This window comes from Abramis brama, assembly GCF_963993115.1.
Source record: "Abramis brama genome assembly, chromosome: 4".
In the NCBI taxonomy this organism is placed as follows: Eukaryota; Metazoa; Chordata; class Actinopteri; order Cypriniformes; family Leuciscidae; genus Abramis; species Abramis brama.
In genome coordinates this window covers 16,325,548-16,351,748 of record NC_139966.1, presented here as the reverse complement: position 1 = coordinate 16,351,748, position 26,201 = coordinate 16,325,548, and the positions used below count along the sequence as shown (strand labels likewise).

General features: G+C 40.1%; 1 protein-coding gene across 1 annotated transcript; it reads right to left on the bottom strand.

Annotated features, from left to right (window-relative positions):
* Positions 1–525: 525 nt before the first annotated feature.
* On the bottom strand, positions 526–25,328 carry LOC311082076 (membrane-spanning 4-domains subfamily A member 15-like; the record flags this gene model as incomplete). Its single annotated transcript, XM_084112820.1, has 8 exons — positions 526–1,491; positions 10,070–10,186; positions 17,497–17,616; positions 21,619–21,693; positions 21,786–21,896; positions 22,079–22,256; positions 23,950–24,038; positions 25,227–25,328. The coding sequence occupies 8 exons, from the start codon at positions 25,326–25,328 to the stop codon at positions 1,417–1,419; spliced, it is 867 nt and encodes a 288-aa protein (XP_083968946.1). The 3' UTR covers positions 526–1,416.
* Between the last annotated feature and the right edge of the window lie 873 nt (positions 25,329–26,201).

The window sequence follows — 26,201 nt, the reverse complement described above, 5'->3', positions numbered from 1 at the left end:
CTTCTTACAACTGATTTTATACAATTTATTTAATCATTTATATTTAACCAATTACCTAACCTCCTATCCTTAACCCTAAATATTTTCATTCCTTCTTATTTACAAATAATTTTTCATCGCTGCTCCATCAACTTCTGACAGGACGAAGTAGTTAAATATGTCCCTATAGGTTACCTCTGGCCACGTTAACAATGACGATGGATGAGACAATGTGAGACCAACTGATCGTCTTATGAAGTTTTCTCTGTGCTCCCAATATAAAACATTTACGGTATTAACGTTATTTGTCATTTTGTTAAAGTTTTAACTATAAACAATTTAGTTATGAAGCCACTGTGTAGCGACAATGGCCTTCTTGTCACTTAGGTGTTGTAGGATTATTTCCAAACAAGACGCTTCCAGTCCAGTAATGCATTTATCCCTTTATTTGTCACAGTTCCAATGCCAAAACACATTATATTCCCCAAGTTAGCATGTCCACATACGATCCTGACAAGGTCAAAAAAGTTTGCTTTCCTCATTAGTTTCACCTGACTTCACTTGCTCTCTGGCTCCCTATATACCTATTAAACCCACACTCCACCCAGTGTACAACAGTGGAACTACAACAAATTATAAATAGAGCATAATGGTTCTTACACACTGTATACCTTAACATTACATATTATATTGTAATATTATAATACTATAATATATTGTGTAGGCAATTAGCTTACTTCGCTGTAAATAGAAAAGCCTGACAATATCACTGCTAAATACCTTTAAGTATTGTGGTTTTCCACCATGTTTCTCACTGACATGCACACAACTCGTACAGATCGAGGCTTAAAAAAAATCCTGAGCTTCCCACTCGTATTTACAACATTGTGGTGGCATTTATGTGCGTTCAACTCATAAATACGATCTTTACGACCTGACTTGAACGCACCAATAGTCACCATTGTATATTTGGTCTAAATCACAACCGCTCTGATGTTTTACTGCAGGACAGCAAATGTGAGTGAATTTTCTGTCATCTTTGCAGGGCTGTGATTTGAAGAGTGTGCAAAGTAACATATTTTAGCAACAGTGTGAAAGTGAATAGTACGTAACAGGCATAATACCGGTACAACAACACAAAATCTATTGGTACAATTTGCGTCACATGACTAAACTTCATCCTCGTCGTTTTCAAATACCTCCATTTTGACAGTCCACACTGCGTTTTCAAATTTATCCACTTTGGAGAACGTTTTCAAAAAGGTTTGTTTTCATTAATAAAAACACATCTCAGTGTGGACGAAGGCCAAAACAGAGAGAAAAAGATGTGTTTAGACTAAAACGTATTAGTGTGGACAAGGCCTGAATCACTGGAAGAACCCGTGTGTCCTGTGAAAGCATCAAACCCAACAGCAGGACCACAGCTCTGTCCACTTTTTAATATTCATATTTAGGATCAGAACTTTCATCTGCAGGATTGTGATTCACGGAAGAGTCGCTCACCAGAGGTACCTGCAAGAAAAACAGGTATGCAATTAGCTTTAATGCTTATTTTTTGATAGTTCTAATCAATTCTTGCACATAATAATTTATGTTTTGGGTATTTTAACTAGTGGAGGTCAACTCTGTTTTTGATATAAACTCTGTTACCATCAATGTCAGCTCTGTTTGTTTAAGGTTTTGCTTTAAAAATGATCATGAATCATTGTTAACAAATTGATTAGAAGCTGATTAGCATAACAAGTATTCTTACTACGTGACATTTTAAAGGATTCCATTAATTTTTAAAGCTATGTTTAGAGAAATTGCACACCATCTTGGCAACTTTTCATTTATTTCATTTCAATTCATATATTGATATTTTTACTCCAAAACAAAAAGTATCTTGTCTTATTAGGTTTAAAGTTGAATTAATGGATGAGGAGACAAAAGTTTCCAGAATAAATTTTTTAAATCTTACAAGCTTAAGACTAGCATATATATTATATATCGAAAATATTAAATTTAAAGCGTGTTCTATGAAAATAAAAAAGTTTAACCCTCTGAGGTCGGCAAACGCACCGGCGCATTTGGTTGGATTTTCTTCACATTGTAGCACAATAAACTTAAATTACTCCGTCATTTATTGTCATACAGAAAAAATAAATATGAAAAAAGAATCTGTGAGATGGCTACTTTTGTATGTGTCCACTTATAATCAAATCAAAATATTGTGCTTTTGTAAAATAAAGAAAATAAACAGGGTGTGCTTTCTGCCTCTCAGTCTCGGTGAACTTTTTTTTCTTGAGCACGTCTATAAACTGAAACAAAACTCAGCGAATACTTGTCACACATTTATGAGCCATATATCTTTATAAACATTTAAGTGTGTAATTTTAAATGATCGGATTCAAACTGAAAACAAATATTCTCTGTTTAAGTCATTTGTATAAAACCAACAAGATGTCCAGTTTCTCAAACCCTTGCTCATTAGTTTTAATTTGACCACGCCCACGCACGCAAAAGAGATTCATTTGCAAATCGTCCACATGGAACGCGAACACGCTTGTTACCTCAAACACAAAGCACCAAACTTCATAAGTCTCTGCTTTTCGTCGAGTTTGACAGAGACACGCCGTGAGCTTACATTGGATTTACCTCAGTAGAAGAACGCGATTTGAAAACAAGAAAGATGTAAGATAAGAAATTCTTTATTATATAAGTTAATGTTATTGTTGCATAAATTTCACATTACAGTTGAACTGTTGCTAGATATATGGTGAATATTATAATATTTAGACCCGTGTTTACTGTTAAATACTGTGTTTGTGGATATCTGCTCAAACGTAGATGTATAATATGGTAACCATAATGTTTCATATTTTGGAGCGCGCTGTTTTGAAAAGCAAAACGCACCAAACATTAGGCTTCATGTTTTTACTCCAATCTCATTTCATAACATCATAACGAATGGAAACATTTGAAGTAACATATGATAATCAATATAGTTTTTTCTAGTTTTTTCTGAAGTGTTCCTTTTGAAAGATTGATAGGCTGCTATAGGTTATTGTTATTATTATTATTTTATGCAGCACTGCGCGTAGCCTATGCCTACAAGGCACAACAAACCTGGTGTTCATTATATATTGTTTGAAACTGTGTGTGTGTGTATTCTGTGAATTTTAAAAAGCAATTTTAACCAGAAAAATCTAAAATCTATTCCCAAAATCAAGCAGTTTCTCTTAGGCCCCGTTTACACGTACATGGCTATTTTGAAAAACGCAAACGGAGAATTCGCCTCTGAAAACGATTCTTTCTAAAAACTCCGGCCAGAGTGGAGATTTGGGAAAACTTCGTTTGCATGTAAACTGAGAAAAACGCCTCGGTTACGACTGTAACCTCGGTTCCCTGAAGAGGGAACGAGCGTTGCGTCGAGAATGACGCTATGGGGAACGCTTTGCGTGATGACGTCTTGAAGCACATGTAAAATCAGTCCAATGGTGTAGCGGGACGTCAGAGGCGGGTGACGTCACGTACCAGGAAGCTATAAAAGCCGGCCCGAAACAGAAAACGAAAGCTTCGTAAAAGTCTGAAGTCGAGCTGACAGGCATGAAGGAGATATGGCAAGGCGACGCAACGCTCGTTCCCTCTTCAGGGAACCGAGGTTACAGTCGTAACCGAGGCGTTCCCTTTCAAGGGAACTCCCGTTGCGTCGAGAATGACGCTATGGGGAACGTCTATACCAACGCCTCCATAGCTACGAATGTCTGTCCTGTGTGTAATCTAATAGAGCAGCACTAGGATGACAAAACATGAGACCCTGGAGCAGAGTCTAGATCCAAAGAGTAAAACCTGACGAAAGTGTGCGGTGAGGACCAGCCTGCCGCATCACAGACATCCTGTAGTGAAACTCCTGAAATAAGGGCCTTAGAGGCCGCCATACTCCTTGTAGAGTGCGACCGGACAGCCAAAGGAGAAGGCTGCCCAGCCGCCTCATAAGCAAGTGAGATAGCCTCGACCACCCACTTGCTCATTCTTTGCTTAGACACCGGCCCTCCCTTGTTAGGGGAGCCAAAGCAAACAAACAACTGATCACTTCTGCGCCACAGGGCAGCTCTGTGGACGTAGGCGTCTAACGCCCGAACTGGGCAAAGCAAATTATTAGCCTCCTGGTCCGCATTCTGGAAGGGAGGAGGACAGAAGGCCTGCAGAATAATAGGTCTGGCCACATTAGTGGGGACCTTGGGGACATAACCCGGTCTGGGATGGAGAAAAGCTTTCACCATACCCGGAGCAAACTCTAAGCAGGACGGAGCAACCGACAATGCTTGAATATCCCCAATTCTCTTAAGAGAAGAAATGGCAAGAAGGAAAATAGCTTTCAAAGTCAGAAACTTTTCCGAAACCTCCTCAATGGGCTCAAAGGGGGCCAGGGACAGGCCTTGTAGAGCAATGGACAAGTCCCATGGCGGCACCCTAGAGCGGACTGCAGGCCTCAGCCTCCAAGTGCCACGAAGGAAACGAGATACCAGAGGGTCCTTCCCCACAGACATTCCACCCAAAGGAATGTGGTAAGCACCTATGGCCGCCACATAGACCTTTAAAGTGGACGGGGTCAGACCTGCAGTGAACCGGTCCTGCAGGAACTCCAGCACTGTACCAATTGGGCAGTGGACTGGGTCCAACCGACGGTCACTACACCAAGAAGTGAATACTCTCCACTTCAGGGCATAAAGTTTCCTCGTGGAGGGAGCTCTGGACTGTAGAATGGTCTCAACAACCTCAGTTGAGAGACCTGACTCTATGAGCTGGGCCCCCTCAGAGGCCAAGCCCACAGGTTCCACAGTTCTGGGCGGGGGTGAAATATTGAGCCCCCTGCCTGGGACAGAAGGTCTCTCCTGACGGGTAACTCCAGAGGATGCCCGTCGAGGAGGGAGACCAGATCGGGAAACCATACTCTGCCCGGCCAACGCGGGGCTATTTGAAGCAGGCAAACCCGGTCCCTGCGAACTCTCTCCAGAACTCCCGGGAGCAGAGCAACTGGGGGAAAGGCGTACAGACGTAGCCTCGGCCACGTCTGAACCATAGCATCCAGTCCCAGAGGAGCTGGATGCGTGAGGGAGAACCAAAGTGGACAGTGAGACGTCTCTCGAGACGCAAACAAATCCACTTGTGCTTGGCCGTACTCCCTCCATATCAGCTCCACCACCTCGGGGTGGAGCCTCCATTCCCCGGGCCTCGGCCCCTGCCTCGACAGAGTGTCTGCTCCTATATTCTGAACCCCGGGGATGTAGGCTGCTCTGAGTGACAGCAACTTCCCCTGGGACCACAAGAGGATATGGCGTGCCAGATTTGATAATGGGCGCGAGCGCAAACCCCCTTGGTGGTTGATGTAGGCGACTACCGACGTGTTGTCCGTATGCACTAACACATGGTGTCCCCTGAGGTCTGTGACAAAGCTCCTCAGAGCCCGGAAGACAGCTAACATCTCTAGGCGATTGATATGCCAGGAACGATGATGGTCTTCCCACAGACCTTGAGCTGAGCGACCCTCCAGGATCGCTCCCCAACCCGTGAGGGAAGCATCCGTCGTTAGCAGTCTGCGACGACAAGAAGCTCCCAACACTGGGCCCTGGGACAGGAACCAAGGTTTCTTCCACATAACCAAGGCACGTAGGCATCGCCGCGTGACCTTGATTGTGCGAAATGGGTTGCCCCTCGGGGAAAACCCCCTGGTCCTGAGCCACCACTGCAGGGGCCTCATGTGCAGCAGTCCAAAAGGTATCACGTTGGAAGCTGCTGCCATGAGACCCAACAGTCTCTGGAACTGTTTGACAGTGAGTAGCTGGCCTAGCTTTACACTTTTCACAGCTGCAAGGATGGACTCTATACGTGGCGGTGACAGGCGCGCCTGCATCGACACTGAGTCCCAAACCACGCCTAGGAAAGTGGTTCTCTGGAGTGGAGAAAGCACACTCTTCTTGGCGTTCAGCCGTAACCCCAGCTCTTTCATGTGGGCGAGAACAACATCTCGATGTTGAACCGCCAACTGATGCGACTGAGCTAAAATCAACCAATCGTCGATGTAGTTCATGATGCGAATCCCCTGAAGGCGCAGAGGCGCCAGAGCTGCATCCATACATTTCGTGAAAGTGCGGGGTGATAAAGCTAGGCCGAATGGAAGAACACGATATTGGTATGCTTTGCCCCCGAAAGCAAACCTCAGGAACTTCCAATGAAACGGACGGATGGAAATATGGAAATATGCGTCCTTGAGATCTATCGTGACAAACCAGTCCTCGGACCTGATCTGTGGCACGATCTGTCTCAATGTCAACATTTTGAACTTGAGCTGCATGACTGACTCGTTCAGAACTCGAAGATCCAAAATGGGACGCAATCCCCCGTCCTTTTTTGGAACTATGAAGTACCGGCTGTAAAACCCGGTTTCCCTGTCGGAGGGAGGTACATATTCTATGGCCCCTTTCTCTAACAGAGTGTTTACTTCCTGTTCCATAACCAGAACCTGCTCGGGGCCCACCACTGTGGGTAGGACCCCCATAAACCGAGGTGGGCGTTTCTTGAATTGTATCTGATACCCTTTTTCTACGGTCTGCAGGACCCAACGAGAAACATTTGACAGTAGCTTCCACGCTGTCAAAGATTCTACTAGAGGTACCAGCCTCTCGAGACTGGTTTCTGGATTTTGTTGTTGTTGAGCAGTCAATTCGACGCCCTGTAACGGCGCACCGGCAGGGAGCGACCGAACAGACTGCTCTAACACCCTCCTCGGAGGGGGCGGGCATCCCGAGGCCACTACGTTTCCGGGTGGTCCTTGAGATATGTGCTCGCCGGAGACCGCTGCGCCCTGTAACACCGATGGCGGCAGGGTTGGCAGAACGGTCCCCTGAGGGTACCGAAGAGAGACGGGCACCGTAAAAAGAGGTGTTAACCGCTCTGCTTCGGGGGGGACTACCCTCATTAATCCTGAGCCCTCGGACGTCAGGATTTCTTCCCAGCAGCCTTCTTGGCGGTAATAACGGTCCGCAGATCCGTTCTACCCCTCGAAGACTGCTGGGTTTGAGCGCGCCCTCCGTGTCCCCGAGATTTTTGTGGGGGAGCACGGGAGGACACGTTCTGCTTCTGAGTGGCACGATGCTCAGCACCCTTTTTAGAGGAGTGAGGCTGCTCCCGCTCAGCAGCCTCATAGAAAGAACGGCGGGGAAGAAGCTTTTGAAGAGCAGATGCTTGTTTAGCGGCTTCTTGTGATTTTGCAACCGCAATATTTACTGCATCCCCAAATAACCCGGCAGTGGAAACCGGAGCGTCTAACAGAACATGCTTTTCTTTGTCCTTAATATCGCTCAGGTTGAGCCACAGATGCCTCTCAGTAGCCACCAGGGCTGCCATAGACCGCCCGATAGATTTAGCGGTCTCCTTGGTGGCTCTGAGAGAAACATCCGTGGCTCTGCGCAGTTCAGCCACAGTGTCGGGACCGATTCCCCCGCCCTCCTCTAAATCCCCCAATAATTCTGCCTGATAGGCTTGTAAAATAGACATCGTATGCAGACACGCTGCAGCTTGACCAGCGGCTGCATACGACTTATTAATCAGGGAAGATGTCAACTTTACTGGCTTTGAGGGAAGTGTAGGAGCCTTCAGGGAAGATGCCGTTGCTGGAGAGAGATAGCCCGCGAGCGTCTCTTCCACCTTCGGCATCTCCCCATAACCATGCTCTTTATATTGTGAAATAGTGGAATATAGAGAGGTGTGTGGTGTGTAAACTCTGTAAGAGACTGGTCTCCCCCACGATCTCGACACCTCGGTGTGGAGATCGGGGAAAAACGGCAGGCTCCTACGCTGGGGCTGAGCACGAGATGGCAGGAAGCGTTCGTCGAGTTTGCTTTTTGAACGAACGTCCTGCCTATCCTCTGGTCACTCAATAGACAATCTGTCAACTGCTCTAGTGATCACATCGAGCAGTTCTTCAAAAGCATGAGACTGAGGTGGCGAATCCTCAGACTCAGCATCAATACTTACAACATCCAACTCCTCAGAGCTGGATAGTTGCAGTATTGGTGCCTCTATCGGGGGGGAAGAAACCGCAGCGCGTGCTTCCACACCCTGATGAGAGGCACTGGATCTGTCAGTAAGAGGCTGAGATAAGGCAGAGCCCGTCTCAACATCCACTGACAGATCCATTTGCGAACCCCAGGTCTGAGATCGCCGCCGAGCCTCAGCCGCGGCGGGACCCGAGCCCTGGGGAACGTGGTCGGGATTGAACCGAGCCCTGGGGAACGTGGTCGGGATTGAACCGAGCCAACCGGGATCGGAGCGTCCGCAATGGAAGCGCACAGCAATGCACACAGTCACCACCCTCGAGTGCTGACTGGGCATGCTCCTCTCCCAAACAAACAACACAAAGAGTGTGTGTGTCACCTCCCGTTAAATAACGCGGGCAGGGATGGACACACACTCGATACTGCTGCTTGCTCGCCATATCTGAATAAATATATATATATATAGACAGACAACACCAAATAACAAGGACAGATTTCAACACAGAGCGCGACTGAAGACTCAGAAAGCTTCCTGGTACGTGACGTCACCCGCCTCTGACGTCCCGCTACACCATTGGACTGATTTTACATGTGCTTCAAGACGTCATCACGCAAAGCGTTCCCCATAGCGTCATTCTCGACGCAACGGGAGTTCCCTTGAAAGGGAACTGAGTTTTAGGCAGCGACGTCACAGAATGTGACTATTTTTGGGATTCTGATTGGCTAACGTGGGCTTGAACTTCTCGTTACACTGCCACCTACAAGTTCCTGACAGCATGTACACGGGTTCATGTGCACAATGTTATTTTTGAAAACGAAGAGGGGTGAAATGTCCGTTTATGAAAATAGCCATCCACGTGTAAACGTAGCCTTAATATCAGCATGTTCACAGATTTTTTTTTTACAGGGACTAGATGCCACTGATGAGTCCTTCAACATTCACATGACACATTCACATGGTCTCTGTACATGAACATGGTAAAGTGAAAATCAAACACCTTGGAAATGAAAGGTATGTACAGTGTTTTTAGGAATGGCACAAAGGTCTCTATCTTTGGATCATTGTTTTCAATAGTGTGCTTTTTTGTCATTTGTTGTGTATCTTTGGATTATGTTGTGTTGTAAATAAATCCAAACAATCAAAAAGCCATTCTTTTTTATATCTCCTCATTCTTTGTGCAAGGTTGCTCAGAATGACAGGGCCTGATAGCTCCTAATAGGGCCATTAGGGGGAGGGTCTTTGTCTTTCTCAGGCGTGAAAACAATACATACTAATGATGTGATCACGCCTCCTTGCATAAAGCTTTCTTACACAAAACACGTCTTACAAATTTTAAATCAATATATTGTCTTATCTGAATGAGCAGTCAGGATGATTTTCACATAGTTTTGAAGCAAATATTCTAGGCTACGTGATACAATTTTCAAAAGTCTTGTGAAGAAATAATCAGTATGGGTTTTATGACCTTATTTCAGTGACAATTTTTTTCACAAACCACACATAAATGGTCATTATCTCAAAACTACAAACTTTTACATACATGCTGCTGATATATTATTGTAGCAGAGTTTGTGCTAAATACAGTGTAATCAGACTTTAGCCATGAAAATGTCACAAGTGACAGAAATAAGCACAAATGTCAGAGCATGTCAGAACACCTCCAAGGCCAGAAAGTTAAGATCACGGAAGTGATTGGGTCCAAAGGCTTAGGGCTGTGGAAAAACAACTTGGTGAACATGCAGCACCTTTGGAAAAATGCACATGTAATTCTTACATCTTATTGCACAACTTCTTACTGTAGTATAAATTCAATAACATTTGCAGACAGTTCTAGTATTACAGGTTTATAGACAACACTGTATTTCAAATGGAAAAAGTAAAAGACAAAAATCCTGCTAAAATGTTTTGGTGTGGAAACTGGAAACAGTGAGATTGAAAAATCTCATCTTTCTGTCAATATGCAATGTCCTAGCAACCACCCAGAAAACCTTAGCAACTGCTTCTCAACCATAGTGGTCACTCAGCTTCTAGCCCTGAACGCATCACTCACCTGTGAAGAACAGGCATTGGCTTTACAGGCAAATGCTGACAGAACGATCGAGATGATAAACTCAAGGATAGTCGATACCAAGGACACAAAAATGATCCCACGGATGAGCTGTTTTACCTGAGAAAACACTCATCATTAGCACAAATATCAATAAAATAAATGATAGTTACTCACTCATACGCTGGCTGCAAGTGCAGAATGTACAATCATTAAGGTTCAAATCATAATATAACAAATCAAACTTAATATATAATGTCAGTGCCTTCTTGCATGGTAAACAGGGCTTGACATTAAACTTCTGAAAACCAGTGAGCAAAAAAGTTAAAGTCACTCAGCATTTTCACAGGCAACCATTTTTTATCAATACCATGGGGAAAAACTTCTCAGGTTACGTATGTAACCCTGGTTCCCTAAAGATGGAAGCAAAGCACGTGTGAAATCAAGATCCAAGTTATAAAATCTGACAAACATGTGTGGAGAGGACCAGCCTGCCGCATCACAAATGTCCTGAAGGTAAACCCCTGATAGTAGAGCTTTAGTAGCGGCCATACTCCTGGTTGAGTGGGCCCGGACAGTCATAGGTGAAGGCTGACCGGTCACCTCATAAGCAAGTGAGATAGCCTCAGCCACCCACTTGCTCATTATCTGCTTAGATGCAGGGTAACCTTTCTTAGGTAACCTGAAACTGAGAAAGAGTTGATCTTCGCCACAGGGCAGCTCTGTGGACATAAGCATCTAAAGCCCTGACAGGGCAAGGCAGATTGAGTTTTTCCTGATCTGGTGTTTGAAAGGGTGGACGACAGAAGGCATGCAACATAATAGGACCCACAATTAAAAAAAAGAATTTACCACGAAGAAAACGGGTAAGGTCTCTTCCTAATAAAGCACCACCCAAAGGAGTGTGGTGTGATACAGATGTAGTGTTGTCACGATACCAAAATTATTGTTTCAATACCGATACCAAGTCAAGAATTGCGATTTCGATACTTTTTCGATACTTTTCCTGAAAAGGGAGAAACACTCTCAAATATCATTGCTGTGCTTTATTTTAAAACCGGGACAACATTCTAATCATATAACACACTAATAAATTAACATATGAACAGCAGATAAATTAAACATTAACAAAATATGAAATATCAAAATATAAAAAATAAATTAAAGCAATGACATTCAAGGTAAAAAAAAATTTTTTTAGCAGCATTATCTCAGTTATCATAAGAAACATAATAGTTACCGGTAATAACTTAATCTTGATTCTGAACTTTGAATAAAAATATGAACAGCGATTATATGATATGGAAAGTACTTCCATATTTCACTCCTCGCGTCATCTTTTTCTACCAGTCGTGGACCGGCGGCCACAGTATCACTTGTGTTCGCACATGCAGCCACCTCGCTGTAGTGTTTGTCACATGACAGCTGCAGCTTCTTTGCTGCGTTCGTGAGGAGAAAAAACACAGACCTCCATAGTAGAGGATGGATACTCGACGGTACCCGACGGGCAGGACCGGGTTCGGACAGATATTTAGAAATTATGTTCGGGTTCGGTCACATCAGCGCGATAAGGCATTGAACATTTTAAATTTAAAACAGCTTATTATGTAGGTAGCCAATGTGCCTGATGCTTTCACTTGATGCAAACGTTCGTTTTTGTGATTAAAATACATGTAAAATATTACCATAACATCTGTCTTCCTGTGTGCGGAAATTTGTTTATGTAGCCGTGACAACGAAACACGTGCATGCGCGTCTGTGTTAAGTGCGCTTGTTGCTCCGTGCGCGCTGATGCACTCATCCTGTTGATTTGGGCTAGGGGTAAGGGAGTATAACATTTAAATAAAGATGTGTGTGTAACTCAATATAAAAGACAGGGCAACAAAAGGAAAAACATCAACTCAAAAACTCCGCTCAAAAGTATTTATTTTTACAGTGCCAAAAGTGAAAGAATGAAGATAAAATAATATTTACAATATTTACACAGACAATGAGAAAAACAACAACACAAATAACAATACCAAACAAAAACTCATGATCGCCCCCCCAACCTGTGAGGGAAGCGTCTGTCGTGAATGTTACGCGACAACAAGAGGCCCCCAACACTGGGCCCTGGGCGAGAAACCAAGGTTTTTTCCACTTGACTAAGGCACGTAGGCAGAGCCGTGTAACCTTGATCATGCAAAACGAATTTCCCCTCTGGGAAAACCCCTTGGTTTTGAGCCACCACTGCAGGGGTCTCATGTACAAAGGCCAAAAGTTATCACGTTGGACATAGCTGCCATGAGACCCAACGGTTTCTGAAAGTGTGAAGAAAACAGTGAGTGACTGGCCTAGATTTACCCCATTCACGGCTGAGAGAATCAAATCTATACGTGCAGGTGACAGACGTGCCTTCATCGTAGTCGAATCCCAAGCTACGCCTGGAAAGGTTGTCCTCTGAGCTGGAAGGAGCACTCTCTTTTTGGTGTTGAGCCTCATCCCCAACTTTCTCAAGTGAGACAGAACGACATCTCGATGCCGAACCGCCATCTGCTCGGTAATTTAATACGCGAATGCCCTGGAGTCTCAGAGGAGCCAGAGTTGCATCCACGCATTTCATGAAAGTGCGGGGTGTTAAACCTAGGCCGAAAGGAAGCACATGAAATTGGTAAGTTTCGCCCACAAAAGTGAACCTCAGGAACTTCCAGTGATGAGGATTGATGGCTACATGAAAGTAGGCGTCTTTCAGGCCTATCGTGACAAATCAGTCCGTGGACCGAATCTGTTACACGATCTGTTTGAGTGTAAGCATTTTGAACTTGAGTTTTAGAACTGCGCAGTATAATTGACGCAAGTCTAGAATATGACGCAATCCTCCATCCTCCAATAAGGAAGTAACGGCTGTAAAACCCTGACTCCCTATTTGGAGGAGGAACCCTTTCTATAGCCTCCTTTCGTAGAAGAGTCTGTACTTCTTGCTCTATCGCCAGAGCCTGCTCGGGGTCCACCACCGTAGTGAGGACCCCTAGAAATTTAGGTGGACGAGAACCGAACTGAATTCTGTAACCCTTTTCTATTGTGAGAAGGACCCAACGAGATAAATTTAGCAGTAGTTTCCACGCTGCCAGAAAATCTATTAGGGAACCAGCCTCTTGAGACAAACACCAAATAGACAAAGACAGTTCATAGAGAGCGCTTGCTGAAGACACAGAAGCTAGTGTGGTCTGTTTCCGGGTATGCTTTATAGTTTCCTAGTCTGTGACGTCACCCGCCTATGACGTCTCGTGATCCCATTGAACTGATTTCACAGGTGCTTCATGACGCAATCACGCAGGGGCATTCCCACAGCGTCTCGACGCAGCGCGAGTTCCCTTGAAAGGGAACTGCCATATAGATATTTTTAATACTATCTCATAATTTGGCAGCTACAAAGTAGCTACAGTCAAACCAAAATGTTTTCAGACACCAGATATAGTTCATTTATGTAAGACACTATAGTTCATTTATGTAAGTGAGGATAGCAAAATAAAATAAACTGACATATTATACCCAAAAATTCTTCATACAGTGGACTACCAGTAAAATGTATAAAAATTTGGGACCAAAAATTATTCAGACACTTTGATCTGACCATGTTTTGCTTGAGCGTTTTTTCTTTAATTGCTAACATGACCTTTTTACACCATAGACTGAACAGAATTAAGCATTGCTTAGTAATTGGTTGACCTAAATTGGTATTATCTAATTGTGTACTTAAATTCAACAGCTAACATCTATTCAATCTAATTAATTTGTGAGACAGTCACAGTGATCTCAAACTCAATTCCTGGAGGGCCACAGCTCTGCACAGTTTTGCTCCAACCCTAATCAAACACACTTGATCCAGCTAATCAAGGTCTTCAGAATTACTAGAAACTTCCTTGCAGGTGTGAGTTGGAGCTGGTTGGAGCTAAACTGTGCAGAGCTGTGGCCCTCCAGGAATTGAGTTTGAGATCACTGGTCTAAGAGAAGGATGGCCAACACTTATTTGATAACTCTGACTTCTTTTCATATTTTATTACCATTTTCTAAACCATAGCGAATAAACTATGATAATGTGAGAAATGTTGAAGGTGTCTGAATAAATTTTGGTTTGACTGTTTATTAGGCTGCTGTCACTTTAAGACCTTACGCACGGATCCATTACACTGTTACACATTCTGACTGTGTTAAGACCGGCGTTTTGAGATTATTTTGTGCTTTTCGGCTTTCTGTGCGCTAGGGCTGTCAACGAATATTCTAAATTCGAATATATATTCGAATAGTTTAAAAAAAACAGAATTTCAAAGGAGAAAATTAATATTCAAATGTGCTGTCTGCTTTGCGAGTGGGTGTGCTGCCTGAGGGGTCAGGGACAGGTCATTTTATTTAACGTTAAACAGAAAAATTACTAAAGTGTAGGCTACTGTACTGACTGAATAGATATTGCATGAATAAGGTAGGTTAGATACAGCAGTTTCATGCACTGCAGGCTTCCACTGGTTTGATTATTTACCGTTTCATGTCAAGGAAAAGTTCCATGTTTACCACAGCACAGCTCGCTCGGAGCATTCAATGTTGGTTCTATATACTGTAAAACTTCAATTAATGTTAATAATATTTGTTTCAATCACTGAACGAAGCCTGCTATATTTGGGACAAGAGTCGCGATCTTAAATTGCTTTCACAAAACTCTTGATCAGCACTCAGCATTTGCTTGTTCTTGTCAAGTCAAGTCATCTTCATTTATATAGCACTTTTAACAATGTAGATTGTTTCAAAGCAGCTTTACAGAGATAAGCGTATGATTTAAGGTAACAGAGATTGTTTTGGCTTTATAGAGGTTCTTTAATAAAGTTATTTTCCAGCTAAAGTTAGTTTTGATTGATTTGCTTCTGTCGCAACGATCATTTGTTATTAAATTAGGGGCCGCTAAGACGACACCATTCTCTCTACACAGACTTTAAACGCGAACCTGTGATAAACGCTGATGGCGTTCACATGCGCATTAAGAATTGGTCCTATAGTTATGTGCGTTTGAATATATGTGCAGGTTTGTTATTTCCTACAAACCAAGCCTAAACAAAGTACTTGTCTTTCCTTATAAATTTTGATAAAGAATTTTATTTTATTTTGTCACTTCGGGGTAGGAACGCGAAATGAATTTTCCCGACAACGCCTTATCTGTAGAGTGGTAACGGGATCCTCCATAGGGAGAGGTTCAGGCGCAGGTCCTTCATCAGATCTGGATACGGCCTGGATCCGGCAGGCTGCGGGAAAACCTCAGGATAAACACAGACACTAAAATTAGCGTAGATGCCATTCTTCTCATGATGTAACGAGTACATCAGGATTTATGGGAAGTGTTCCCGGTTCCGGCTGGCCTAATCTATGCAGCCTAACATTGAATTTATAGAAGTCTATAATGTATTATGTGTATGCTAGGTCAAAGAGATGTGTTTTTAGTCTAGCTTTGAACTGACTGAATGCTAGGAAGACTGTTCTAAAGTTTTGGTGCTAAATAGGAAAAAGATCTACCGCCAGCAGTCGATTTTGATATTCTAGGTATTATTAACTGGCTGGAATTTTGAGATCGCAATAGACGTGACGGACTATAATGCGTTAAGAGCTCGCTCAAGTACTGTGGAGCTAAACCATTTAGTGCTTTGTAAGTAATCAGCAATATTTTAAAATTTATGCAATGTTTAATAGGTAGCCAGTGCAGTGTTGACAGAACCGGGCTAATATGGTCATACTTCCTGGTTCTGGTAAGAACTCAAGCTGCTGCGTTTTGAACTAGCTGTAGTTTTTTTATTAAGCGTGCAGGGCAACCACCCAGTAGAGCATTACAATAATCTAGCCTTGAGGTCATGAACGCATTAACTCATTGTTCCACATTTGTCAATGAGAGCATATGACGTAATTTAGATATATTTTTAAGATGGAAAAATGTGGTTTTACAGACACTAGAAATGTGACTTTCAAATGAAAGATTGGTATCAAAGAGCACACCCAGGTTCCTAACCGACGACGAAGACTTAACAGAGCAGCCATCAAGTGTTAGACAGTATTCTAGGTTATTACGTGAGGAAGTTTTTTGTCCAATAATTAGAAACTCTGTTTTTTCAGAATTTAGAAGTAGGAAATTACGAGTCATCCAATTTTTTATATCAGCTATGCATTCCGTTAATTTTGTGAATTGATAAGTTTCGTTAGGTTTTGAAGAAATATACAGCTGAGTATCGTCAGCATAACAGTGGAAGCTAATTCCATGTTTCCTAATGATATCTCCTAATGGTAGCATGTACAGAGTGAACAGCAGCGGTCCTGATTGAAATCATTCTTGTTGTTCATTTAAACCGTTATGCGCAGAGAACGTGACACCTCATTCGCGCCGCAAGACCTCCAGACGTGCGTAAACGCATCTTTACATTGACTTAACACTGAAATCACTCGCACCAGACGCTCTATTCACGTTTGGTGTGAACGCAGCATGAGGGTGAGGGCGAGAGAGAGAAAGAGTGCCTGCGAGTGTGAGCGAGCGAGAGTGAGGTCTGCGGTCTTGGCCATTAGTTGATTTACTTGTTTTTGTGTAGGTAATACGTTGTCAAATATGTTTTAACTTAAATAAACTACCTATACAAGTAGTTATGTCTCTTTGTATTAAATTTGTCCTGTTATTGATGTAATGCGTGTCAGTGACAAAATGCACAACCAGATGTTCAAATAGTTTGAATATATGTTTTTTTTTTTTAGAGGGAATATTCGAACGTCATTTTTGAGCAATTTTGACAGCCCTACTGTGCGCACACTTTAGGTGTGATCTATGGGAATCTATGGGAAAGAGTAAAATTATGCGCAGTACGTGCAATCCCCCACCGAGATTCAAGCCCTGTAAAACCAACAATATTCATCCGGAGCAAATGAAACGAGTGAGTGAGAAAAGGCGGTTTTGTGTGTCACTCGCCATCGGAGAGAAAGAGCTGCTGGTGTTGTGTATCTGCGGAAAATGAGTATTGGAAGCATATCAGATATTTCAGTATTGATATGTATAGAAAAACTATATTTTTGACCACTACATTGCACTTTATTTTATTATTATTATTACATTGCACTTTTTGTTTATTATTTCAGATGACTTCAAAAACTACAATTGAAAAATGTATATATAAAATTCAGCCCGCCTAGTAGGAGTGACTGTAACACGCCACTGCTGAAATACACACGTATTTGGCGGGTGTTAATGTCAAGATGTTATTCATGTAAATGATCAGTGACAGTAAGAGGTCTATTCAATTCTTCTATTAAATGCCATTAAAAAAAATAAAGGACAGGTTATTGCAGATTACAGCTGGACTTAAACCTACTGACAACATATTGATCGTGTTGTAATTACTAAATAAAAGTGACTAGAATAGTTGTTAACATACCTTACATTCATCATCAATGCAGTCATTGACATTTAGTGCAGTCAAATCCAATGAAAGGATAATAATGGAAATGCCTGCAGTTAAAGCACTTAAGATGTTCATTGCAAGTGAACCTTTCACCTATAGACAGAAAACAAAAAATAAGTTAATAAGTTAGAAAGCACTTTACCCAGAGTGTTAAAGCAGATCATGAAACAATATATATGGAGCACTATAAAAATAAATAATAAAGTTGCAAGTTGCAATTATCGGGGTCCAAGTACAAATGACTCATGAAGACAATCCAATTATACAATGGCAATATCTCTCTTCAAACATAATAAAAGTCTTATATTTTCAAATATAATACGGGTCTCTCTATATGGAACTATTCTTTCCGACTATTCTTTTTGGTTTTGTGATGTTTGGACTTTGAGTTCACAAGATATGCTCCACACTCAGAAACATATCAGCCAGTATCTCCCAACGATAAAACAAATCAATATTCATTTGATAACTTTTTAACATTAGGGTCTGGGGATGATGCATCCCAAGTTTAGTGTGAATTTAATGTATGGCATTTCGAATGGGGTAACACTTTATCATAACGTTCAGTTGTAGGTCATTTATAAGTGGTTAGTTAATGATGAACTAATCATTTACAAAACATTCATAAATGATTAGCAAGTGATATACTAACATTTTATGCATGTTTTGTAAATTGTGATACAAGTCATTTACAATTGATTACTGTGCATTTCATAAATGTTAAATAAATGATGTTACATTTTTTTGTATGTTTTGCTCAGATCAGGTGCACAGTGGTTAAAGACTCCATGTGTTTCAGAGAAGACAGCTGTCTATACCCTCACCAGTCAGCACTTACACTGCAGTACACACTACACTACACTACACTACACACTACAGAAGACAGCTGTCAATACCCTCACCAGTCAGCACTTACACTGCAGTGCACACTACACTACACACTACAGAAGACAGCTGTCTATACCCTCACCAGTCAGCACTTACACTGCAGTACACACTACACTACAATACACTACACTACACACAACACTACACACTACAGAAGACAGCTGTCTATACCCTCACCAGTCAGCACTTACACTGCAGTACACACTACACTACACTACACTGCACACTACAGAAGACAGCTGTCAATACCCTCACCAGTCAGCACTTACACTGCAGTGCACACTACACTACACACTACAGAAGACAGCTGTCTATACCCTCACCAGTCAGCACTTACACTGCAGTACACACTACACTACACTACACTACACACAACACTACACACTACAGAAGACAGCTGTCAATACCCTCACCAGTCAGCACTTACACTGCAGTGCACACTACACTACACACTACAGAAGACAGCTGTCTATACCCTCACCAGTCAGCACTTACACTGCAGTACACACTACACTACACTACACTACACTACACTACACTACACACTACAGAAGACAGCTGTCAATACCCTCACCAGTCAGCACTTACACTGCAGTGCACACTACACAACACACTACACTACACACTACAGAAGACAGCTGTCAATACCCTCACCAGTCAGTACTTACACTGCAGTGCACACTACACTACAACCTACAGTGTTCAACACCTGTTATAGATGTGTAAACGCATGAATAAATCATTTACAACACTTTCTGCATCCCCTAATCTAAAGTGTAAACTATTCATCACTTGTAAATGTGTTACACTTAACTGTTACAAATGATCTGTACGTGTATACAAGGCATTTACAACACTTTCTGCACCCTCTAATTGCTACATACATACATACAAAAAAAATAAACATTATTTATTAAACATTTATGAAACGCATTTTCATGTTCTGTACATGATTAGTTAATCATTTACTAATCAATTGTAAATGGCTTATAACTGAATCTACAAAACATACAATAATTAACATATAACTTATTAATCATTTATGAACGCAGTCATGTTTCGTAAATAATTAGTTAATCATTTACTAATCACTTGTAAATGACTTGTAACGGAATTTACAAAACATACATAAAATGTTAGTATATCACTTGCTAATCATTTATGAATGTTTTGTAAATGATTAGTTCATCATTAACTAACCACTTATAAATGACTTACAACTGAACGTTATTATAAAGTGTTACCAGGGATACTTCAGCTTAAAAAAAAGGGGTTTTGAGACAAATGTAACTTTGCATTCCATTTAATTAATTATTTTTGCTGTTCCGAATTTTTTTTATTCGAAAACAGTGATATGATCCGAACCGTGAGTTTTATGATTCATTGCAGTTCAAAATGTTGGAAATTTCTCATGATGGAAATGAAATAAATAGATGTTTTATTATTAGAGGGATAAATAAATGTATTCCAGTCTGTACAGTTGCAGAGATCAATGAAAAATGTAAAAATACATCTTATAGTGCCACCTATGTTTTTTTGACTGCGCAGATGGTGCATGTACAAGAGCACATGCAAGTGATCTAAAAACTTGAAAAATCGCTGATCTCCAGCTTACATGTTTATTGGTGTTTTCAAATCATCCACACACACACACACACACACACACACACACACACACACACACACACACACACACACACACACACACAACGCGTTAACGCAAAATCATATTAACGGCACTATTTTTTTTAACGCTCGATTAACGCAGCGCGTATTTTCTGTTTAACCCATGACAGATACAAAAAACAGATAAACAAAACAGATATTGTGTTTATCTTATGTGTATTTGATTTCATCAGACGACGGCTCGATTATCAGGATTATTGTGCAGATTAACATCTTGGAAGGGAGAGCTGGTTATGTCTTAATGGGTCACGTTTCAGTCACCATTTCATATTCATTCCGTTGTTTGACAACAGAAACAGTAAAATGTACCAATGAAAACAGTTTTATTGAGAATTTAGCTTCATCAAAATGGGCACAGAGAGAGACAAACTATAATGTAGCCTAATAATAAATAATAAATGTACATTTAGCATTTTCAGAAGAGCTGCCCTGTCATGCAAAAATCTAAACATGTTTGTGTTAATTGCTCAGTGCAAAGAAAGAGAAGTAATGGGAACCTGGTATTTCTTTGTTCTTTTTTTTACATGTGTCTAATAGACATGAACAAGTTCTTCGAAAAACATCTATGACCTTTGAAACATGTCTCGTCTTCATGCTCTATGTTGACTATGGTTTCAATAATAAACATACATTTGCATAAAGCATCCATATTTATCCATGCCCACGTTGATTAGAGTATTACAAACTTGAAAAGTATTAATTTAAGGTACATTTAGAACAAATAAAAAAATGTGCGATTAATCACGAGTTAACTCATGACAATCATGCGATTAATCGATTAAAATTTTTAATCGATTGACAGCCCTAATATATATTATATATAGTATATATATATATATATATATATATATATATATATATATATATAGTACTGGTCAACAGTTTGGAAACATTACTTTTAATGTTTTTAAAAGATGTCTCTCATCAGGCCTGCATTTATTTGCTCAAAAAATACAGTAAATACAGTAATATTGTGTAATCGTCCCCTTGGAATTATAAGGTTCTATCTGCGTTCTGAGCAGTTTTGAGATATTGAGCTTTAAAGTTTTTGCATTCCATTCGACTGTGTAGAAAGAACCTTTTTATTTTCTAAATAAAAAGTTCCAAAATGTACACAACTTAAAAAACAACATAACATAATATAAAGAAGTGGTCACAGAATAAGAATATGTGAATAACTAAATTTTGACAAAAATGTCAGATAGAACCTTATAATTCCATGGGGACGTAATGTTATCACAATTTAAAATAATGGTTTTCTATTTGAATATACTTTAAAATATAATTTATTTCTGTGATGCAAAGCTGAATTTTCATCAGCCATTACTCCGGTCTTCAGTGTCACATGATCCTTCAGAAATCATTACCACCGTTCAAAAGTTTGGGTCATTCATTTTTTCTTCTTTTTTTGTGAAAGAAATTAATACTTTTACTTTCATCCAGTTTTGGGCAGTTTGTTTAGTCTTACATTAAATAAAGTTTGTGCTTGGACCCCTGAAAATAACAATGATGTGTGCATACCAAACACAAACTGGAGGAGGCTTTGCCATGGAGTTTATTTTCTGCAGCAATGCAGAGTGATCCTGCGATAATGTACTGAGAGGAGAGAGAAAGGATTCTTCTGTTAGAATATTTAGCTTGCGTTAGAAAAGACTGAACTGTACTTAAGTTGTATATTGTTTGCTTACGATGAGAGATCCCCAATAAGGAATACCACTGAAGACAAAGGTGGAATATGCATTGACTGTATACGCGATTCCCAACAGGAGAATCAGCAGACCGATCAATATCTGGACAGTCTGAGGAAGACCAGAAAACAGGCACTTATTGCAGGGGAACAGTGAATCACAGTTATTAGCTGAGCAGGGTTGCCAGATCTGCACAACAGTTTGTTAATGTTTGTACTACTTCTTTTTTGGATTTTTTTCCGTACCTTTCCTCCTTCACACGTATAAAAATGAATTATTGAAAGATTTCTCACCCCAAGTGATTTTAATTGGCCTTTCAGGAAAGCCTGAAGTCCTTCAGCTGAAGCTGTCTGTGGCACATAAACAGTCGCTGGAGCCGTTTGTTCTGGGGCCTGAAACTGGATGATCAGCGTCGACGAGTTTGTGGGAATGACAGTACTAGACATTCTTCTTTCTGAATCTGAAATCGACCTGTATAAAAACAAGACATGTGATGAATAAGAATATACAGTGCATTCACAGCGCTTCACTTTTTCCACATTACAGCCTTATTCCAAAATTCTGTATTGTAATGTACATGTAATACTTATACATGTATACACAATTATATTGTGATTTTTTTCCTTTTTTTCTTTTTAATAAACTTGCAAAGATTTCAAACAAATTTCTTTCACGTTGTCATTATTATTTGTAGAATTTTGAGGAAAATAATTAATTTAATCCATTTTGGAATAAAGCTGTAACATAAAATGTGGGAAAAGTGAAGCACTGTAAATACTTTCTGGATGCACTGTAAAATAGATTTTCATAAATAATCTTACCAGTGTATTTATTAAAATAGTTTATGTTAATATTTATTATTATAAACAATCTGTGGTCTTCATATTCTGGAAAAATGTATAAATGCAGAATAATTAAAAAAAAAAAAAAAAAAAAAAAAAAACTCTTCAGATATTATATTACAAACATCCCATGTTTAAACTGATCTACAGCTGTCATCGTTCCACATGTGGGACATTTGCCAGTATATATTTAAAGCAATAATATCTTAGTAAAAACCTTAAAACCCTTTTTTTTTTTTTAATAAATTACAGACAAGCAGTAATTTATCAATTTGCAACAATAATATTTCATTCTCATTAGGCGTATTCAGGCCCTTAATTTTAAATAGCGATGAACATGAAAAATCATGAAATCTTGAGAGAAAAAGGTCTGAAAATGTTTTAAATATAAAGAAAAAAAAATATTCTCGATTTGTGATGTGGCGGCGAGCTATAATGCACACGTGTTTTTTATGCCTTTATTCAAGGTTGAATTCAAATAAAATACTGCCAGATTACTTCTGAATACAGGCCATGAATAGGATGTCTACTTCATAAAATGTATGAAAATTATGGAAATGTATGGTTCAGGTTCTTGAATTACAACCATTAAAGTTTGGATAGTGATGTTAATGTCTATGCGGAAAAAAAGGGTTAAATCAGCAATTTTTAAGTTTCAGGGTTTTATAAGTCAGACTTTGTATAAAGATGGGTCTCAGCTATGTTATGAAAGATGTAACAGAATGATTTGATATACCATTTTGCTTTATGTGGTGTGTGTGTGTGTGTGTGTAAAATGGCCATAAACAGGTCTTCCCATTATATGCCATGTATCTATACACTGTATGTTGCATAGTAATGTGTTTGTAATGAAAAAAATAAGAGTAATAATGGGAGTAATAATTGGAAAGATTTTCGTAATAATATCTACTATTTATTTCATATATAATTTATTTCCTATTCACTTGTTGTGTCTCCCATAACATTATGAAATCTTAACATCAATCACATCCACACGTGCGTCTCGTATTATTTTAATATTTGAAGGCGTGCTTTTGAGCAAATTAAATCTGTATTGCAGAAAATGTGTAGTCATGCGGAGACCCGCCCTAAACATGTCCTGACTGCTGGAGACAGAGCTTCTGAGAGGAATGTTATATACATAGAGGAAATTTTCGACTAATCTTACAATATTTGCAATCAAAGTCTAATTAAAAGTATACTTTTCCGTCTCAGTGTGTTTAGTTTCGGTCTCGATTTGAAGCGTTTTCATTTCGGTGCATCACTAACTCAGTACTCTGTTAATAACGACCTGACAACGCAAACTGTACATGAACGAGTACCTGGACGAGCTCAATCTTGTTGCAGTCTTGATCGAAGTTCTTGTGTGTTTTGTGTCGTCGTGGAAGAAGCCGATCTCGACCTTCACGCGCTGTTTTACACGGACGATAGTAACTCAATTAGAGATGGGTGTGCCGTGCACTTGTTGGAGGCAGAACTAATGCTGTCACGGGAATAATTGATGAGTTTTCCCCACAACAGCTAGATCGTGTTGTCTTGTTAATAATGTAGTGCTTATATATGAGTGATCATTTGAAGCACTGATGTTTTAGATACAACAAAAATAGCCTGCATTTGACCGAAATTACAGAATCGTCAGCAAGCGGACTATCTGGATGCATGGTTGTCAGTGCAGACACTACATATCATTTTGGTTTAAATAATATTTTCTCAATAAATAGGCAAGAATAAACCTGGAAAACTCAAGAGAAAACTCCATGATTCCTGTTGATTCCGACAACAAAAACTTGAATGCAACAAACTCATAATCATGTGTGACTTCTGAAGTGGCAGCATAAATCCACTAACAACAACCTGTGTGAAATAACCATACAGGTCTGGAAATGATGTAAATATCATATACATAAAGCAAATGGAATAACAGCAAACCTTCTGTAACATGTTTTAAAAATGAATGTAAAAATGATCTAGTATCCATAAAATACTTATCCAAAAGATAATCAATCCCTTGGTGAATTTGTATAAAGTTTAGATTTAAAATAAGATTTAAATCCGTTTTGCAAAAACACATTTATGTGACCAGGTGTAAATGGAATCGTTTTGATAAATCAGATAGCTATCCGATCTGAGAAAATGCATGAAGTGGCCAGGTGTAAACAGCCCCTGAGTTACATGTGCATCAGATACATGTGTGTGTTTGTTTTTAACACATGTTGGGGTCCTCAGCTAGCACACTCACAAAGTGGGGACCAAAAACATGGTGGGGACCAGTTCCCCGGGAAGAAGACGAGATCACGTTTATTGGTGTCAATCAACAGGATTAATACATTTTTACAGGTAATTAGCCATTTTTTTCATGTTATATTTGATAATTAAATAAAAAGACATCACAAGTTCAAATAATTTCGAAAGATTGTTGAATTACATGACCTAATGGAGTTTTCTAATGAGGTGTAATTGATGTTGTTCGTTGACTGTGGCAAATATACTATTGATAAACTTAAATTGCATGTCGATAAATAATTTAAATTGTTTAACGTTACTTGTTGACTGCGCGTGGTGTAGTGTGTGCTAATTTGCTAAACGGCGGGAGATTTACCCCAGGGTGACGCTGAGACGAGCCTGGCTTCTTCATCAACATGAGATGGAGGAGAATTAGACCAGCAAAAGATGCCGAGGACCATGTTATTGTAAGGACCATCCATTAGCCCAACGACGGAATCCAACGGCCTGGCGAAGGTTTAAAGAGTGTATGTCTTTTCAGCAATCCAGTGAAGTTCACTTAATTTATTGGAACTTAGTTTTAGTATTACTTTAGCTCTACGCTTAATCTGACTCCAATTTCAAATGATAATCAAATTTAGATCGTATTTCTGATTAGAAAATAATCATAAACATTGATTATGAAGTAATTTAGATCTTTGATTATTCTGAGTATCCCATACTTTCAGTTATTAATTCATTATGGACCCAATGCCGCACAGAGATCACGTCGGCCAATTCGTGTTTCTCACGGACACAAACTTGTTAATTCTGATTTTAGTCAGAGGATGTAGGGTTTGCTAATACCTCTAAAGTCGGTTGCCTACTGCTCACTCGAACCAGAGAGTGTAGTTTAATTTAGCCATTTCCATACAACTTGCTAAACCAGTGATAGACAGAAATCAAAAGGTCTTCAGATGACGTGCCTACTGCTCCGTTCATACATGCGCCTTTAGTTTGACCTACCTTAACTAAGATTTGCGGTAGCACCAGCCTCCTTAAATATATTAAAATAATGATTTCAGAATACTTCAGAATAAATCAAGATGTAACATTTATTTGTCAGGTAAAAATATATCATGCCAATTACAGAAGTAAATTATTAAAAGCCAATTTAGAAAATACATGACATAATTTACTCAAAGATGACTCTAAAATAAGTAATGTTTTCCTGACAAAGACACAGTAATGCGTCAGGGCTTCCCAACCAGAAAGCACTGAAACATTACTATGGGGGCTGGTAAAAAGTCCCACAGGTTGCTCTGTTCCCTCACCTTAAATACCAGATCAGAACAGAAGGGGGTTAAACAAA